Consider the following 20,482-nt stretch of genomic DNA (forward strand, 5'->3'; position numbering starts at 1 on the left):
GAGAGCAGAAGGAAGCTAGCAGAGAACAGAAGGAAGCTAGCGGAGAGCAGAAGGAAGCTAGCGGAGAGCAGAAGGAAGCTAGCGGAGAGCAGAAGGAAGCTAGCGGAGAGCAGAAGGAAGCTAGCGGAGAGCAGAAGGAAGCTAGCGGAGAGCAGAAGGAAGCTAGCGGAGAGCAGAAGGAAGCTAGGGGAGAACAGAAGGAAGCTAGCGGAGAGCAGAAGGAAGCTAGCGGAGAACAGAAGGAAGCTAGCGGAGAGCAGAAGGAAGCTAGCGGAGAGCAGAAGGAAGCTAGCAGAGAACAGAAGGAAGCTAGCAGAGAGCAGAAGGAAGCTAGCAGAGAGCAGAAGGAAGCTAGCAGAGAGCAGAAGGAAGCTAGCAGAGAGCAGAAGGAAGCTAGCAGAGAACAGAAGGAAGCTAGCGGAGAACAGAAGGACGCTAGCAGAGAGCAGAAGGAAGCTAGCGGAGAACAGAAGGAAGCTAGCGGAGAACAGAAGAAAGCTAGCAGAGAGCAGAAGGAAGCTAGCGGAGAACAGAAGAAAGCTAGCAGAGAACAGAAGGAAGCTAGCAGAGATCAGAAGGAAGCTAGCGGAGGACAGAAGGAAACTGAGGCAACTTGTGTTTATTGTGTTGGACAAATAAGCAGCACCGATAATGAGCGCCGTGGTCCCTAGATCCTGTTTGTCCGAATGTGGGGGAAAACGGTCCTATTCCTGAAAAGGTTCTGGAAACTGAAAAAGGTTCCTACAGTGGGAATGAGCCTAAAAATTAGCCTAAAAAAGCCTAAAGTGGCTAATTTCTGTTGAAATGTCACCAGAACTGCCCGCTAGCACAAGCATAGCATCATAATGTCCTAATGTGCCCATCAGAGCAGCTGCAGCCTGTTAATGTGAGCTAATATTCTAATACCTGCTGTTCCACAGTCCTGTGATCAGCATCAGGAGGTGTTTTTGGTCATATCACTGAGGAATAACTGTGGCTGAAGGCTGTCAGTTTTTCTCTTTTTAATAGTTTTTATTTTAAAAGTATTTCTTTTTCGATCCATTGATGAATTTGTGCATGAATCAGAGCTTCCTGCATCGGTTTAGGGTGACTGACGTCATCTTTAACCTGATAAACTGAGCTTTTGGTCTGATTTAAAACCTCTGGAGGGAGGACGGGATCATCTTAGATCTGAAGCTGCTCCTGTCCTGCGTTTGAAGGTGAATTCAGTCAGAAACCGTCAGATAAACATGAATCTGATGCTCAAACAGCTGCAGCTGCTAAACCTGATCCAGATCCCGGTGGTTCTGCAACACCAGTCGGATCAGCTGCAGCCACTCTGGTCTCAAACTGACTGAGTCATGTCGGGTCGGCTCTCAGAGCTCGTCTTGTGCTGAATGGAGGCAGCGCCGCCTCCTCCTTGTGTCTGGCTTTTCTTTTTCTGCTCATTTATTCTCATGAATTCTAAAATCCAGGTCATTATCAAAGCAGCGCCGCCGCCATCCCGGAGGGAACGCCCGCCGAAGCGCTCGGCACTTCAAACGCTCTTGTTTTTTGGAGGGCTGACGGAGTTCAGGGGATGTTAACATCAACATCCTTCAGGGATCGATCAGAGGCTGCTGCAGGTCTCAACCAGCAGAGCTCCAACAGCACTATGAACACATTAAAGCAGTGTCTTCAGTGCAGCTATGTTCACGCTCACCTTTCTCCTGATCGCACACCTCAGAACGCCATCGAAAGTCGTCTCGATGTGTATAAATGCAGCATAAAAACAGTAGAAATCATTTAGAAACTACGTTACCCATGAGGCTTTGCAGCTGAAACCGCTCCGTTGAGCCGTGGCTCATCATTAACAGGTGTTTGTGAGTGAGATGCATCATGGGAGTTGTAGTTGACTCTCACCTTCTGTGCTTTCAGAGCTGCTCGGATCCACCAAGAGGCTGAACGTGAACTATCAGGACTCCGATGGGTGAGTGATGAAGTCGCCCCGATGCGGAATAAATCTGTAGAAGAAGAAAACAAAGACACTCTTTCGCTTTGTTTTCTAGTTAATCGTTATGTGTATTTTCAGTAAATAAATCCTTATTATTTCTCTCTTTCCATTCTTCTTAATTCTCCTCTTTAACATGTTTTATTCTTTAAAAGTGGCCTCCAGTTTCCATCCTGCAGGAACTTTTTAAAGATTTTTAACAGATTTGAACCGGGTTTTAAGCGGTTTTAACCTCAGATCTTCTGCTTCTTGGTTCCTGAAGACGTTTCACGTCTCAGCTGAAAGCTTCTTCAGCTCTGAACGGGCTGGAGCGTCAGCTGATAAGGAACCAGCTGTTCCCTGTGAGGCTGTGGCGGTCCTTATCTGAGCCACAGGAGCACAAAGTGTCTCCTGAGTTCATAAAGCAGCAGTTCAGCCTCTCAGCTCTAAGTCAACACTGCTGTGGAAACAAAAGAGTCTGAGAGGGTCGTAAAAAAGCTGCCACAGAGGCCCGGGACCACCACCCCAGTCCTGAGGCTCCCTGAAGTGCCCGGCTCCTTTGTTGGAACCCGGAGGGGTCAGAGGTCAGCAGGGCAGTGGCTGGGACTCTGACCAGTGAGGATAAACGAGCTTGTTGAGTTAAGACTGAGACCAGAGAGGAGGTTCAGCTTCGAAAACACGATGAAACGGCGCCAGGTTTCTGGCAGGGTCTGAGCAGCGTTCAGGACAGATCTGCAGAAGAAGAATGCAGCTGCAGGCTCCGCCCCCTGCGGCTGTACCTGTGATGACATCACAGGATGAAGGGAGGCCGCTCCTCTGTGAGAAAAATGAGTGTTTGAGTCGGTGCCGACGCCTCCTGCGGCCCGCCGGCTCCTGTTTGGACCGGTTTCTATGGAGAGCAGAGCTGGAATGAGTCCCTCTGAATGGCTGCGACGGTGGGGGCTCCGGCCTTTTGTCCCGGAGGGGAGAGCGAGCTCCCGCCGCACAGCTGAGGGCACGAGAAGTCTGCTGCTCATGAAGCGTCCAAACAGACTCGGACTCATCCGCAGGCTGCAGAACGGAGTCCTGCTCAGAGTTAAACTCCTCCTTCATCCAGCTGCTGAGTCTGAAAATCCAAACCAGACGTCGGCGTTCTGTGTGGCCTGCAGGGATTCTGCAGTGAAATGTTCTCCGTGTGTCGGCCTCATAAAGCGCTGTTCAGAGCTACACCAAAACAACACAAATCGCCCTGTAAAGCACGAGCAGCTTTTACTGCACAGGTTCACTTACTTCCTGTTTGTGTTTCAGCTGATATTTTGTGGTTAACTGAGCCACAGCTGGCCTGGACCTTATTAGATCTCTTTTCTTGTTGTCTCCTCTGAGCTCAGATGATAACCCGTCAGACTCATGTTCAGCTGCCTGGTTCTGCTGGAGTAAAATTACCCTTTTTCACGTGTTCAGTTACTTCCTGCTTGGCAGCAAACACCTGGGTCCAAAGTGTTCATCCTGTGGATAAACCGTCTTTAATGCATAAGCTCCTCCCACCGGGCCGCCTTCTGTCATACGGACACATTGACAATGATCCACTAGCGTTACCTGCTCTGTGGCAGCTGTTTGTGGCGGCGGTCTGTGGCAGCTGTTTGTGGCGGCGGTCTGTGGCAGCTGTTTGTGACGGTCTGTGGCAGCTGTTTGTGACGGTCTGTGGCAGGTGTTTGCGGCGGTCTGTGGCAGCTGTTTGTGGCGGCGGTCTGTGGCAGCTGTTTGTGGCGGCGGTCTGTGGCAGCTGTTTGTGGCGGCGGTCTGTGGCAGCTGTTTGTGACGGTCTGTGGCAGCTGTTTGTGACGGTCTGTGGCAGGTGTTTGCGGCGGTCTGTGGCAGGTGTTTGCGGCGGTCTGTGGCAGGTGTTTTTGGCGGTCTGTGGCAGCTGTTTTTGGCGGTCTGTGGCAGCCGTTTGTGGCAGTCTGTGGCAGCTGTTTTTGGCGGTCTGTGGCAGGTGTTTTGCGGTCTGTGGCAGCCGTTTGCGGCAGTCTGTGGCAGCTGTTTTTGGCGGTCTGTGGCAGGTGTTTTGCGGTCTGTGGCAGCCGTTTGCGGCAGTCTGTGGCAGGTGTTTGCGGCAGTCTGTGGCAGCCGTTTGCGGCGGTCTGTGGCAGCCGTTTGCGGCAGTCTGTGGCAGCCGTTTGCGGCAGTCTGTGGCAGGTGTTTTGTGGCGGTCTGTGGCAGCCGTTTGTCTTCAGCCATATTTCTCCCCCTGGAGACGCCTCTGTCTGAAATGCTGAAATAAATCAGAGCTTCAACAACCTTTGAACAAACTCTGCGATGGACCGTGGTTTGTTCCGGTCTGACTCTGGAGAAACGACCCGGTTCCAAACAGCAGCAGAAACTGGGCCTTGACTTGCTGTTTGGGTCCCTGTTGGACATTAAAGAGAAAAGCTTCCCATTTTAAACGGTGTTTTCTGAGCTTTAATCTTAATGTGGAAGAAGCAGATTTCATGAACCTTCCTGAATAAACCTGCAGTTTCCCTCTTGTTGGGACTCTGAATCTCAGATGATTCACAGTGAAGTGGATCGGTCCTCAGCTTTTAGCTCGCAGCTGAATGAAGCTGTCCCTCGGCGCCGCTCACCTGACAGCCATCACACCTCTGACCTCACCTCTCATCGCCGCTCGTCATGAGGCGGAGGAGGCGGAGGAGGCGGCCCACAGGCAGACAGATCCTGACCTCCCCCTCCCTGCTGGTGTCATCCATGCAGACTGGAATGCAGCCCGCCGCTATCTGCTCCAACACCCCCCACACAGAGGGAGAGTCCCGCATCACATTCCTGCTGGTAGTGTCACATTCCTGAGCAGGCTCAGCCAATCACGGAGCTGTAAATCTTCCTCTGACTGCAGCCCCCCCCCACACCCCGCCATGACCAACAACAACATCTGATTCAGATCTCCACAACTCTGGAACCTTCCCAGGTTTCCTCAGCTGTCTGACTCTAAGAGTTTTACAGAAACTGAGACAAACAGAAGCTGAGAAACTCCTCCATGCATTCATCTCCAGACTCCATCACTGTCCTGGACTTTAAGCTGGACCCATCAAACATCTGCAGCTCATCAAACATCTGCAGCTCATCAAACATCTGCAGCTCAAACATCTGCAGCTCAAACATCTGCAGCTCATCAAACATCTGCAGCTCAAACATCTGCAGCTCATCAAACATCTGCAGCTCAAACATCTGCAGCTCAAACATCTGCAGCTCAAACATCTGCAGCTCAAACATCTGCAGCTCAAACATCTGCAGCTCAAACATCTGCAGCTCAAACATCTGCAGCTCAAACATCTGCAGCTCAAACATCTGCAGCTCATCACACATCTGCAGCTCATCACACATCTGCAGCTCAAACATCTGCAGCTCAAACATCTGCAGCTCATCACACATCTGCAGCTCAAACATCTGCAGCTCATCAAACATCTGCAGCTCAAACATCTGCAGCTCATCAAACATCTGCAGCTCAAACATCTGCAGCTCATCAAACATCTGCAGCTCATCACACATCTGCAGCTCAAACATCTGCAGCTCAAACATCTGCAGCTCATCCAGAACGCTGCTGCTGGAGTTTAAACCAGGACTCAGAGATCTGAACACATCCCACCAGCTTTAAAGTCTTTACTCTGGCTTCCAGTCAGTCACAGAATAGATTTTAAAGCTGCTGATGGTTTATAAATCCCAGAATCTGTGATATGTTCTGAGAATATAAACCCAGCAGAGCTCTTAGATCCAAGGACTCGGGTCAGCTGGTCCAGTCCAGAGTCCAGAATAAACCTGGAGAAGCAGCATTTAGCTGCTATGCTGCAAACAAGTGGAACAAACTGCCAGAGATAGGGTTAGAGTTAGGTTAGGTTAGATTAACCCAGGGATTAAACTGTCACCAAATGTTTTTAAATCCAGGTTAAAAACAGTTCTTTTCTCATGTGTCTCTGCATGAAATCTGCAGGATATCTGTTAACTTATCCAGACTGTTTTTATTAATTTTTTCTTTCTCTTTCCCATTTCTCTTCTTCTTTCATGTGTTATTAATGTGTTATTATGTGTTATTAATGTGTTATTATGTGTTATTAATGTGTTATTATGTGTTATTAATGTGTTATTATGTGTTATTAATGCTTCTTCTGCTCCCAGCTGCAGTGCTTTTACTTCATGTGAAGCACTTTGAATTGTTCTGTGCATGAAATGTGAATAAAATGAATAAGTTTGACTCGACCTGATGATGATGAGACAGAAACAGAAGCTGACCAACGATCAGCTGTTCTGGTCCTGGTTCTCCAAACCTCACCTGATTACTCAGCTTCAGGCTCATCTATATATCTATTATACACTGAGATCAGTTCGATGTGTTTTTCCTCACATTTCAGGCAGAAGTTGTTGTGTTTCAGCTGATATTTTGTGGTTAACTGAGCCACAGCTGGCCTGGACCTCAGCTTATTAGATCTTTTTTCTTGTTGTCTCCTCTCAGAGTTCAGATGCCGTTTGGTTCCAGCATCAAACCAACTTTATTTCACGTGTTTTGGTTTAAAAATAAAGCAGTCGGGTCATGAAAGTGACTTGCAGCTGCCGACAGATCTTTTTTGTTCAGGTGACTGATAGAAAAAGGACACATTTGGACACGTTTGAGTTGTTTCTGGGTCTTCATCAGCTCCTTTTCCTCCTCACACACAGCCAGTGATGCTGAAGTCTTCCTCTTCCTCCTGCTCTCTGTAATCCATCCATTAGCGCCACCGTTGCCCCGGGCGATCCCTGTTACACGGACGCCGTCGCTGTTATTACACAAGAGAAGAAAGGAAGGTCGAGCAGCACTAAAAGCCCCCCCTCCGTCTTTGTTCAGCTCTTTAAAGACGACTGGTGGCCTGTGGCTTTATCTCCTCTCCTGTGGGGGAGGACGCCGTCATCTGCAGGTGACGTTTAGAAATGTTCGGTCCGAGACGTTCAGCTCCTCCTGACGCAGGAAAATTAACTTCAGTTACATCTCTGAAGAAGTTTGTTTCAGGCTGGAGGCAGAAGAGGAGGAAGATCACCTGTTATTATTATTATAATTATTATTATTATTCATAGGTTATTATTTATCTATTTATTATTATTATTATTATTATTATTATTATTATTATTATTATTATTATTATTCATAGGTTATTATTTATCTATTTATTATTATTATGGTTATTCATAATCGGTTATTATTTATTATTATTATTATTAATCGGTTATTATTTATTTATTATTGTTATTATTATTGTTATTATTATTATTATTATTATTAATCACGGTTATTATGAATAATTTATTATTATTATTATTATTATTATTATCCATCACCGGTTATTATTATTATTATTATTCATAATCGGTTATTATTATTATTAATCGGTTATTTATTATTATTATTATTATTATTATTATCCATCACCGGTTATTATTTATTATTATTATTTATTTATTATTATTATTATCCATCGGTTATTATTTATTTAATTATTATTATTATTATTATTATCATTCATCGGTTATTATTTATTATTATTATTTATTGTTTAGTATTATTATAATTATTATTATTTATCACCGGTTATTATTTATTATTATTATCATTTATCGCGGTTATTATTTATCTCCGGTTATTATTTAGCATCAGTTATACTGTCCTTGAATTATTAGAATAGATCGAAGGTCGTTTTTAAAGAGCCTGAATAACCGGTCACACGGTTCCTTTTTTGCTGCCATGTTGGTGTTTTTTGGGTTTGAGCCCAAGAAGAGCGTCAGAAAAGGCCCTGGTGGCCCCCTGAGGACCGCTGGGCCCAACAAAGGCCCTCCTGAGGTAGAAAAACAAGAGTCTGATGGTTCCCCATCAGATGGCCTGGAAGCAGAGTCTGTCTGACGTGTTCCCAGGTGTGGTTCACCTGTGTGACTCAGCCTGCCTCCTCCCTCCTGTTTGTTCACTCTGCGGCGAGTCCAGACACACCAGAACTGATTCAGCCTCCTAATGAAGCCACGGTTTCCTGCGAGCTCCTGCCTTTAAGGTGTCTGCTCTTCCTCTGGTGTTGGACAGACTGATTTCACACTGAGGCTCTGCAGTAAACAGCTGGCGTCTGAAGGCCTTTTCAGGCACAGTATGTGACACATGTCGCCTGCTGAGGCTGCTGAAACGACGCCTTTGTGTCCCGTGGAGATGCCAGAGGAGCTGCCATCTGACAGCTCCTGAGTAACGCCGGGCTGTTGCAACACGGCAGTAAACGTGAGCTGTTGAGTAATCGTTTCAGGCTGTGTGGAAAGGATCTGAAACCTTTTTAATGTCTGAAACTGAAGCCAAACTTTGTGCTGCAGCCTATCAAACTGGAACAAATGCTGTGGATTTAACACTGAGCTTCATTTCACTCATTGGATCCAGAACTTGAGGCAGTTTCAGGCCGTCTTTACTGGATTAGATCCTCCCAGAAGGATGTTTGTAGCTTTGTTTCTGTAAAATTTGAGGCCGTAAAATGTTTGGTACCCTGAGTGGGAAAAGCTGTTCCTCCCGTTCTGGACCTGGAAACTCTGGGAACTGCACCAAGCCTGCAGTCCAGGCCCGGATCAGTGGCTTTACAGGGAATTATTAGATCTTTATGAGATCTTTTACTCCAAATCTTACAGGAAGCCAGTGAACAGAGGCTGAAACGGGACAGATTCAGTCAGTAATGTGGAGTCGTCAATCAGCTGCAGTTTAGTTGGTGTTGGATGGACCAGTTTGGACCGGTTTGGGCCGGTTTGAACCAGTTTGGGCCAGTTTGAACCAGTTTGGACCAGTTTGGACCGTTTTGGACCGGTTTGGACCAGTTTGGACCGGTTTGGACCGGATTAGGCCAGTTTGGGCCAGTTTGGGCCAGTTTGGACCAGTTTGGACCGGTTTGGACCGGATTAGGCCAGGTTGGGCCAGTTTGGACCGGTTTGGGCCAGTTTGGACCGGTTTGGACCGGATTAGGCCAGTTTGGACCGGTTTGGACCGGTTTGGACCGGTTTGGACCGTTTTGGATCGGTTTGGACCAGTTTGGACCGGTTTGGACCGGATTAGGCCAGTTTGGACCGGTTTGGACCAGTTTGGACCGTTTTGGACCGGTTTGGACTGGTTTGGACCGGTTTGGACCAGTTTGGACCGATTTGGACCAGATTAGGCCAGTTTGGACCGGTTTGGACCGGTTTATCAGCATCACTTTAGAACAGATTGTTCCTCATCTTTTGTTGCTGAAAGGAAGATGTTCTATTGTAGAAATGCAGAACAAACCAAAGATCAAAAGTGTTGCAAGTGGCTCCATTTGCAGATTTATTGATCGATGATTTATTGATCAGCTTTAGGCCCTCGTTCTTCTTCTTCTTCTCTACACCCTCCTCAATCGATTAAATCTTGCATCTCGGCCTCAGGGCCTTCCAAACGTTGATCAATAAAATGTTTTTATGAAAGACTTGTTTGATCTGAGTTTCATGAACACAACTATGAAGAAAGCTTCAAACTTCTGATCTTTTCCATGTTTTTCTGTCATTTTATCCACACAAAAACAACAGAAAATCAGTAAAAAGTCTTTAATCAGATCCTGATTCTTCGCTGTTTGAATTGCAGAGAACTGGTGTTTAAATCTGTTAGTTTCATCTGTTCTCAGAGTCCAGAAATCATCAGTGAGGAGGAGGGAAAAAAGCTCAGTGATTATTGTAACAGCATCTTTAAAAAGTCAGTCAGACACCTGCAGCTCATCCAGAACTCAGCTGCTGGAGTCCTACTGAGACCAAAGAAGTGGAGCAGCTCAGTCCAGCTGTGAGGTCTTTCCACCGGCTGCCGGTCCATCAGAGGATAGACTTTAAGGTTCTGATGCCGGTCCATCAGAGGATAGACTTTAAGGTTCTGCTGCCGGTCCATCAGAGGATAGACTTTAAGGTTCTGCTGCCGGTCCATCAGAGGATAGACTTTAAGGTTCTGATGCCGGTCCATCAGAGGATAGACTTTAAGGTTCTGATGCCGGTCCATCAGAGGATAGACTTTAAAGTTCTGATGCTGGTCCATCAGAGGATAGACTTTAAGGTTCTGATGCCGGTCCATCAGAGGATAGACTTTAAAGTTCTGATGCCGGTCCATCAGAGGATAGACTTTAAAGTTCTGATGCTGGTCCATCAGAGGATAGACTTTAAGGTTCTGATGCTGGTCCATCAGAGGATAGACTTTAAAGTTCTGATGCTGGTCCATCAGAGGATAGACTTTAAAGTTCTGATGCCGGTCCATCAGAGGATAGACTTTAAAGTTCTGATGCTGGTCCATCAGAGGATAGACTTTAAGGTTCTGATGCTGGTCCATCAGAGGATAGACTTTAAAGTTCTGATGCTGGTCCATCAGAGGATAGACTTTAAGGTTCTGCTGCCGGTCCATCAGAGGATAGACTTTAAAGTTCTGCTGCCGGTCCATCAGAGGATAGACTTTAAAGTTCTGCTGCCGGTCCATCAGAGGATAGACTTTAAAGCTCTGATGCTGCTCTATAAAGCTCTGAATGGTCCAAAATACATCAGTGACCTCCTGACCCACTATGAACCTCCCAGACCCCTCAGGTCATCTGGATCCGGTTCTTTATCAGTTCCCAGAGTCAGAACCAGACCTGGAGAAGCTGCATTCAGCTTCTATGCTCCACATGTCTGGAACAAACTCCCAGAAAGCCTCAGATCAGCTGAAACTCTCAGGATTTAAGTCCAGGCTGAAGAAACATCTGTTTTCAGCTGCTTTTGAATAAGCTTGAGTTTCATATTTTAACTCCTGATTTTATCTTTCATATATATATAATCTTTTCTGATTTTATCTATTGTTCCTATTTCTTTCTTTTGCTTAAATTTTAAATCCTGCTTTTTATTTCTTCTGTTTTAATGTCTAAAGCACTTTGAATCATCAGTTGTTGAATTGTTCTATAAAATATCCAACATCAGAGCGTCTGATCTACAGATAATTAGATTTATCAGCCTAACGGCAGTAATGTTCGTCTTGTTTCCTGATGATGAGGAAGCATCATGTTTGAGGTCCTAATCCAGAATCCTGTGGAACACCAGAACAAAGTCTGGTTTGAACCATTTCCTGACACATCCAACCATCTCCTGCGATTCTTTAAAAGATGATTTAATCTGTCCTGAACCAACACTAAATGTTTGAGCTCACAGCTTCCTGTCGGCTTTATAAACGCCGTGAACCGAGTGGTCGTGTCCCTGGACCGCAGTCTGACCTTTTATCACCAGAAACTGCAGCCGAACAGGAGCGTCTTTGTCTCCATCCACAGATAAAGTTTATATTTATGCTCTTATCAGTGAACGCGGGGTCATGACATCTGCTGACCCGTTTTCATGATTATTATATCTAATCAAGCTCTGAAAACAAATTAAAGTGGATTAGTGCGTAATGAGAGTCAGCCCAGATCGGTCAGTTCATCCTGGATCTTTTAAGTGAACAGAATCCAGGAAGAATGAGTGAGAAACTGACTGAAAATCACATGTTAAAGCAGCTCCAGACTGTCGCTCTGCTCTAATAAAACTGATTTTATACCCACAGAATCACCCTTAAAGCAGCTCAAAGACGGCGTCTGCAGTGAGTTCAGCTGATCTGACAGAATCACAGTTAAAGCAGCTCCAGACTGTCGCTCTGCTCTAATAAAACTGATTTTATAACCACAGAATCACCCTTAAAGTAGCTCAAAGACGGCGTCTGCAGTGAGTTCAGCTGATCTGACAGAATCACAGTTAAAGCAGCTCCAGACTGTCGCTCTGCTCTAATAAAACCCTGATTTTATACCCACAGAATCACCCTTAAAGTAGCTCAAAGACAGCGTCTGCAGTGAGTTCAGCTGATCTGACAGAATCACAGTTAAAGCAGCTCCAGACTGTCGCTCTGCTCTAATAAAACTGATTTTATAACCACAGAATCACCCTTAAAGTAGCTCAAAGACGGCGTCTGCAGTGAGTTCAGCTGATCTGACAGAATCACAGTTAAAGCAGCTCCAGACTGTCGCTCTGCTCTAATAAAACTGATTTTATAACCACAGAATCACCCTTAAAGTAGCTCAAAGACGGCGTCTGCAGTGAGTTCAGCTGATCTGACAGAATCACAGTTAAAGTAGCTCCAGACTGTCGCTCTGCTCTAATAAAACTGATTTTATACCCACAGAATCACCCTTAAAGTAGCTTAAAGACTACTTCTGATGCATTGGAAAAAGACAGAAGCACCCACCACAAAGATGTGGCTTTAGTGATCTCACTAACACTCTGCATTTAGAGAGAATTAAATATATTCTCGTGGATAAACTCCCGATATCTGAAAAAATTTGGTCATTATCTCACGCCTCGTAGTGGCAATTAATTTATTTATTTTTTTTGTCCTGTATTAAGACAAATTAATGAATAGACGGGGAGGGGGGGGGGGGTTGTTTGTTGTTTTTTGTTGCTGTTTTCTTTTTAATTTATGTCTGTTTTTTCTTCCCTTTTTGGCTATTATTTCACTTTCCATTGTTATGTTAAAAACCCCAAAAAGAGAGAACTGTGTCCTCGCTGCGCACATTTCTATTTGCTGTACGGTTTACTTATATGTTTGCTGTAAATGTGTAACTCTATAACAACGTGCTCTAATAAAAATGATTTGGAAAAGCAGCTGAAAGACAGCGTCTGAGCAGAGAGTTCGGCTGTATTTCATGGACCAGGACCTCCCACAGAGGAGGTTAGAGCAGCAGGATGTTTCATTTAAACCTAGTGAAGCAACACTAACTAAGTTAATTACTATTTGAATCTATATGTAGAGGATTTTGATAAAACTGGAAATACTGGTTGTTGTTTTAAAGAAGAAAACAAACGTCTTCCCAGATATCCCCAAAGATTAAAGGAGCTTTTCCTCCAGTTGTTGTTGTTTCCTGTTCAGACTCTGCTTCTTCTACTGAATTACAACAGTAACGGCACAGCCTGCAGCGCCCCCTCTGGTGACACAGCAGGCCACAGCAGCCTGTTGTCTCGGCTCATAAAGGAGTCGTATTTAAAACATTTAAATAGTTTTATTTGACTGTATTTTTCCTACAGATGTTTCTCTGACAGATGTTTTTCATCAGTTTTCTGGTTTAATGAACAGAACTTGAAGTCGAAGCTCTTAAATGAAAGCTTCTCTGCCTTTAAAGTCACATCAGTGTGTTGTTAAGCTGCTGCTGAACTGCTGGTTTCTGACGCTCTCTGTGTGACCTTTGACCCGCAGGTTTTCGGCGCTGCATCACGCCGCTCTCACGGGGACCACAGAGCTGCTGGCGGCGCTGCTGGAGGCTCAGGCCACCGTCGACGTCAAGGACAGTAACGGTGAGGCTCACAGATGCTGTTCAGATGCACCTCGACGCTGTTAAACTGACCGTTTGGTCCTTTTTAATACAAAAAACTTAAAATATACCAAACTTTAAGTGGAGAGGCTGAACCTTTGGTGGAAGCTGCTTTTATACCCAATCCTGACACCCTCACCTGTCAGCAGGTAACCTGCTGGTTGGAGAAGCTCCAGAAGCTGTTGCTGTAGATTCTATAAACTTTCTGTTGTTGTTTCTATTTTCTAAACAGCATTAATATTTCTGTATTTATCAGACGTTTTTATCCAAAGCGACTTACAAATGAAGATATAACAGCTTTATAAAAAGCTAACAATAAGCTAACAATAAGCTAACAATAAGCTAACAATAAGCTACATAGAAGGAACCCAGGAGTCCGACTCTGTCAGAGGGGACAGAGTAGAGATAGGGTGCAGGCATAGAAGGAAGTGCAGAAAGATAAAGTGCAGAGATAGAGGGGGTAGGGAAGTACAAGGTAAGTGCTGGGATAGGAGATGCTCTCTGAAGAGCTGGGTTTTCAGGAGCTTCTTGAAGATAGACAGGGACGCCCCTGTTCTGGTAGCGCTCGGTAGCTCATTCCACCATCGTGGGACGACACATGAACAGAGTTTGGATTGTCTTAGGCGTGGTGTAGGAGCTGCTAGACGACAATCCTGGGACCAACGGAGGGACCCAGTTGGGACAGAAGCCTTTAAGAGCATTCAAGTAGATGGAGCCGTTCCATTAAGCTCTTTGTAGCTAACATCAGGGACTTGGCTATAAACTTTCTGTTGTTGTTTCTATTTTCTAAACAGCATAAAGTTATTTTCCATAAACAGCTTCTGTCTGAAGCAGCAGAACGTCTCCACAGGACTCGTGTTTCTATCAGCCGATATCAGCCGGCTTGTGCTGCCTTCACTGCAGCTCGTTTAAATCAGCGCTACACAAAGAGCCGACAGATCAGCTGACAGCCAGGGTCACAGCGGCTGTTTTCACAGATGCATCACAGAGCTGAAACTAAGCACAAAAAGAGCTCATATATGTACGATTTTTACTTTAAGGCAACACCAGAGAAGTTTGTGAACCTTAAAACTAGAGAGGCAGGGTCCACCCTCACTGCTGGGGTCAGCTTAGAGTCACCAGTCGACCTGACATTTGGGTGGTGGGAGAACATGGAACCTGCAGAAAGACAGAACCGGCCGGGATTAGAACCAGGAACCCTCTGCTGGGGTCAGCTTAGAGTCACCAGTCGACCTGACATTTGGGTGGTGGGAGAACATAGAACCTGCAGAGAGACAGAACCGGCTGGGATTAGAACCAGGAACCCTCTGCTGGGGTCAGTTTAGAGTCACCAGTTAACCTGACATTTGGGTTCTGGGAGAACATGGAACCTGCATAGAGACAGAACCGGCCGGGATTAGAACCAGGAACCCTCTGCTGGGGTCAGTTTAGAGTCACCAGTTAACCTGACATTTGGGTTCTGGGAGAACATGGAACCTGCAGAGAGACAGAACCGGCTGGGATTAGAACCAGGAACCCTCTGCTGGGGTCAGCTTAGAGTCACCAGTTAACCTGACATTTGGGTGGTGGGAGAACATGGAACCTGCAGAGAGACAGAACCGGCCGGGATTAGAACCAGGAACCCTCTGCTGGAGTCAGCTTAGAGTCACCAGTTAACCTGACATTTGGGTGGTGGGAGAACATGGAACCTGCAGAGAGACAGAACCGGCTGGGATTAGAACCAGGAACCCTCTGCTGGGGTCAGCTTAGAGTCACCAGTTAACCTGACATTTGGGTTCTGGGAGAACATGGAACCTGCAGAGAGACAGAACCGGCCGGGATTAGAACCAGGAACCCTCTGCTGGAGTCAGCTTAGAGTCACCAGTTAACCTGACATTTGGGTGGTGGGAGAACATGGAACCTGCATAGAGACAGAACCGGCCGGGATTAGAACCAGGAACCCTCTGCTGGAGTCAGCTTAGAGTCACCAGTTAACCTGACATTTGGGTGGTGGGAGAACATGGAACCTGCAGAGAGACAGAACCGGCCGGGATTAGAACCAGGAACCCTCTGCTGGGGTCAGTTTAGAGTCACCAGTTAACCTGACATTTGGGTGGTGGGAGAACATAGAACCTGCAGAAAGACAGAACCGGCTGGGATTAGAACCAGGAACCCTCTGCTGGGGTCAGCTTAGAGTCACCAGTTAACCTGACATTTGGGTGGTGGGAGAACATGGAACCTGCAGAGAGACAGAACCGGCCGGGATTAGAACCAGGAACCCTCTGCTGGGGTCAGTTTAGAGTCACCAGTTAACCTGACATTTGGGTGGTGGGAGAACATGGAACCTGCAGAGAGACAGAACCGGCTGGGATTAGAACCAGGAACCCTCTGCTGGGGTCAGCTTAGAGTCACCAGTTAACCTGACATTTGGGTGGTGGGAGAACATGGAACCTGCATAGAGACAGAACCGGCCGGGATTAGAACCAGGAACCCTCTGCTGGGGTCAGTTTAGAGTCACCAGTTAACCTGACATTTGGGTGGTGGGAGAACATGGAACCTGCAGAGAGACAGAACCGGCCGGGATTAGAACCAGGAACCCTCTGCTGGGGTCAGCTTAGAGTCACCAGTTAACCTGACATTTGGGTGGTGGGAGAACATGGAACCTGCAGAGAGACAGAACCGGCTGGGATTAGAACCAGGAACCCTCTGCTGGGGTCAGCTTAGAGTCACCAGTTAACCTGACTTTTGGGTGGTGGGAGAACATGGAACCTGCAGAGAGACAGAACCGGCTGGGATTAGAACCAGGAACCCTCTGCTGGAGTCAGTTTAGAGTCACCAGTTAACCTGACATTTGGGTGGTGGGAGAACATGGAACCTGCATAGAGACAGAACCGGCCGGGATTAGAACCAGGAACCCTCTGCTGGGGTCAGCTTAGAGTCACCAGTTAACCTGACATTTGGGTGGTGGGAGAACATAGAACCTGCAGAAAGACAGAACCGGCTGGGATTAGAACCAGGAACCCTCTGCTGGGGTCAGCTTAGAGTCACCAGTTAACCTGACATTTGGGTGGTGGGAGAACATGGAACCTGCAGAGAGACAGAACCGGCCGGGATTAGAACCAGGAACCCTCTGCTGGGGTCAGCTTAGAGTCACCAGTTAACCTGACATTTGGGTTCTGGGAGAACATGGAACCTGCATAGAGACAGAACCGGCCGGGATTAGAACCAGGAACCCTCTGCTGGGGTCAGCTTAGAGTCACCAGTTAACCTGACATTTGGGTTCTGGGAGAACATGGAACCTGCAGAGAGACAGAACTGGCCGGGATTAGAACCAGGAACCCTCTGCTGGGGTCAGTTTAGAGTCACCAGTTAACCTGACATTTGGGTGGTGGGAGAACATGGAACCTGCAGAGAGACAGAACCGGCCGGGATTAGAACCAGGAACCCTCTGCTGGAGTCAGTTTAGAGTCACCAGTTAACCTGACATTTGGGTTCTGGGAGAACATGGAACCTGCAGAGAGACAGAACCGGCCGGGATTAGAACCAGGAACCCTCTGCTGGGGTCAGCTTAGAGTCACCAGTTAACCTGACATTTGGGTTCTGGGAGAACATGGAACCTGCAGAGAGACAGAACCGGCCGGGATTAGAACCAGGAACCCTCTGCTGGGGTCAGTTTAGAGTCACCAGTTAACCTGACATTTGGGTGGTGGGAGAACATGGAACCTGCAGAGAGACAGAACCGGCCGGGATTAGAACCAGGAACCCTCTGCTGGGGTCAGTTTAGAGTCACCAGTTAACCTGACATTTGGGTGGTGGGAGAACATGGAACCTGCAGAGAGACAGAACCGGCTGGGATTAGAACCAGGAACCCTCTGCTGGGGTCAGTTTAGAGTCACCAGTCAACCTGACATTTGGGTGGTGGGAGAGCATGGAACCTGCATAGAGACAGAACCGGCCGGGATTAGAACCAGGAACCCTCTGCTGGGGTCAGCTTAGAGTCACCAGTTAACCTGACATTTGGGTGGTGGGAGAACATAGAACCTGCAGAAAGACAGAACCGGCTGGGATTAGAACCAGGAACCCTCTGCTGGGGTCAGTTTAGAGTCACCAGTTAACCTGACATTTGGGTGGTGGGAGAACATGGAACCTGCAGAGAGACAGAACCGGCCGGGATTAGAACCAGGAACCCTCTGCTGGGGTCAGTTTAGAGTCACCAGTTAACCTGACATTTGGGTGGTGGGAGAACATGGAACCTGCAGAGAGACAGAACCGGCTGGGATTAGAACCAGGAACCCTCTGCTGGGGTCAGCTTAGAGTCACCAGTTAACCTGACATTTGGGTGGTGGGAGAACATGGAACCTGCAGAGAGACAGAACCGGCCGGGATTAGAACCAGGAACCCTCTGCTGGGGTCAGTTTAGAGTCACCAGTTAACCTGACATTTGGGTGGTGGGAGAACATGGAACCTGCAGAGAGACAGAACCGGCTGGGATTAGAACCAGGAACCCTCTGCTGGGGTCAGCTTAGAGTCACCAGTTAACCTGACTTTTGGGTGGTGGGAGAACATGGAACCTGCAGAGAGACAGAACCGGCTGGGATTAGAACCAGGAACCCTCTGCTGGAGTCAGCTTAGAGTCACCAGTTAACCTGACATTTGGGTGGTGGGAGAGCATGGAACCTGCATAGAGACAGAACCGGCCGGGATTAGAACCAGGAACCCTCTGCTGGGGTCAGCTTAGAGTCACCAGTTAACCTGACATTTGGGTGGTGGGAGAACATAGAACCTGCAGAAAGACAGAACCGGCTGGGATTAGAACCAGGAACCCTCTGCTGGGGTCAGCTTAGAGTCACCAGTTAACCTGACATTTGGGTGGTGGGAGAACATGGAACCTGCAGAGAGACAGAACCGGCCGGGATTAGAACCAGGAACCCTCTGCTGGGGTCAGCTTAGAGTCACCAGTTAACCTGACATTTGGGTTCTGGGAGAACATGGAACCTGCATAGAGACAGAACCGGCTGGGATTAGAACCAGGAACCCTCTGCTGGAGTCAGCTTAGAGTCACCAGTTAACCTGACATTTGGGTTCTGGGAGAACATGGAACCTGCAGAGAGACAGAACCGGCTGGGATTAGAACCAGGAACCCTCTGCTCGGGTCAGCTTAGAGTCACCAGTTAACCTGACATTTGGGTTCTGGGAGAACATGGAACCTGCAGAGAGACAGAACCGGCTGGGATTAGAACCAGGAACCCTCTGCTGGGGTCAGTTTAGAGTCACCAGTCAACCTGACATTTGGGTGGTGGGAGAACATGGAACCTGCAGAGAGACAGAACCGGCCGGGATTAGAACCAGGAACCCTCAACTTTCCACGCGGTTTGTTCTGAGCTACAGTAAGCGGCAGGTCGTGATGTCACCCCTGTGTTTCTGTGGACCCGAGCAGGGATGCGGCCGCTGCATTACGCCGCCTGGCAGGGGAAGTCTGAGTCCGTCCTGATGCTGCTGCGCTCCGGAGCCTCGGTGAACGGCGCCTCTCTGGACGGACACATCCCGCTTCACCTGGCGGCTCAGTACGGACACTTTGAAGTGGTGAGTCCACACCTTTACCAGTTCATTTGTGTCTCTTGTTGCCCTTAAATGTGTTTGTCAGTCTGGTTTGAAGCATTACGCCTGTCCCTGGGTTCTGTCCCTGGGTTCTGTCCCTGGGTTCTGTCCCTGGGTTCTGTCCCTGGGTTCCTGCAGACCAGGACCAGGCTCCACTGTGGAGACGCCATATTCCCGTCAGATTGGGTGGTTTTTCTGTTGTTCTGCGCTGCCAGCAGCCGCCATTGAAGCTTTTCTCATTCCTGCTCAGTGAAAAGCTTTCAGCTTGTCACTTTTCCCACAGATTTGAGAGAATAATGCATCAAAGGCTCCATCAGGAACGTTGTGCTGAACATTTCAGTCGCTGTACAGAGTTTATTAAATTAGTCAAAAAATGTCCCCGTGTAGCTCTAATGATGGATGTAAATCTGTTGCAGCTGATTTGAATTAGAATAAAATCGATTAAATGGATCAGCTTGTGCAGAAAGTCGGGTTTCTGGGGGTCCGAGGAGAGTTGGGGCGACGCTGTGCTTCAATTCAGCTTCAATTCAGCAACAGATTGCACTGAAACTTCTCTCTGATCCTGAGCTGCACGAGGCGACTGTGGAGAGAAAAAACTCCCATTTAACAGGAAGAAACCTCCATCAGAACCAGAACCAGGAAGAAACCTCCATCAGAACCAGAACCAGGAAGAAACCTCCATCAGAACCAGAACCAGGAAGAAACCTCCATCAGAACCAGAACCAGGAAGAAACCTCCATCAGAACCAGAACCAGGAAGAAACCTCCATCAGAACCAGGAAGAAACCTCCATCAGAACCAGAACCAGGAAGAAACCTCCATCAGAACCAGGAAGAAACCTCCATCAGAACCAGAACCAGGAAGAAACCTCCATCAGAACCAGGAAGAAACCTCCATCAGAACCAGAACCAGGAAGAAACCTCCATCAGAACCAGGAAGAAACCTCCATCAGAACCAGAACCAGGAAGAAACCTCCACCAGAACCAGGAAGAAACCTCCATAAGAACCAGAACCAGGAAGAAACCTCCATCAGAACCAGAACCAGGAAGAAACCTCCACCAGAACCAGGAAGAAACCTCCATAAGAACCAGAACCAGGAAGAAACCTCCATCAGAACCAGAACCAGGAAGAAACCTCCATCAGAACCAGAACCAGGAAGGGTCCATCTGCCTGGACCAGCTGGGGCTGAGAGGACAGGAAAGAGGGGACAACAAGCAGCGTAACACCAGGCCAGAGACACCTGCTGAGAGAGAGAAACACAAGTTAATGACAGCAATGATGTCAGAGGGAGGAGAGGTGCATCATGGGAGCTCCCCCAGCAGGCTGGGCCTATAGCAGCAGAACTATGGGATGTTTCAGGCTCACCTGAGCCATCCCTAACTATAAGCTTTATCAGAAAGGAAAGTTTCAGCCTGATCTTAAAGGTAGAGAGGGTGTCTGCTTCCTGAAGCCAAACTGGCAGCTGGTTCCACAGAGAGGGGCCTGATAACTGAAGGCTCTGCCTCCCATTCTGCTTTTAGGGGCCTGATAACTGAAGGCTCTGCCTCCCATTCTGCTTTTAGGGGCCTGATAACTGAAGGCTCTGCCTCCCATTCTGCTTT

General features: G+C 47.5%; 1 protein-coding gene across 5 annotated transcripts in view; it reads left to right on the top strand.

The window, feature by feature from the left end:
• Window positions 1-20,482, top strand: part of LOC140272686 (caskin-2-like) — an 86,026-nt gene that overhangs the window by 24,953 nt on the left and 40,591 nt on the right. For all 5 annotated transcript variants that reach the window (XM_072368085.1, XM_072368086.1, XM_072368087.1 and 2 more), the window contains exons 3-5: window positions 1,897-1,948; window positions 13,191-13,288; window positions 18,722-18,867. In XM_072368085.1, the coding sequence (XP_072224186.1) occupies window positions 1,897-1,948; window positions 13,191-13,288; window positions 18,722-18,867 (296 nt within the window). The remainder of the gene's footprint in view (window positions 1-1,896; window positions 1,949-13,190; window positions 13,289-18,721; window positions 18,868-20,482) is intronic.

Source organism: Leuresthes tenuis, unplaced genomic scaffold (assembly GCF_036924035.1).
Source record: "Leuresthes tenuis unplaced genomic scaffold, fLeuTen1.0.hap1 SCAF_17, whole genome shotgun sequence".
NCBI classification, from domain to species: Eukaryota; Metazoa; Chordata; class Actinopteri; order Atheriniformes; family Atherinopsidae; genus Leuresthes; species Leuresthes tenuis.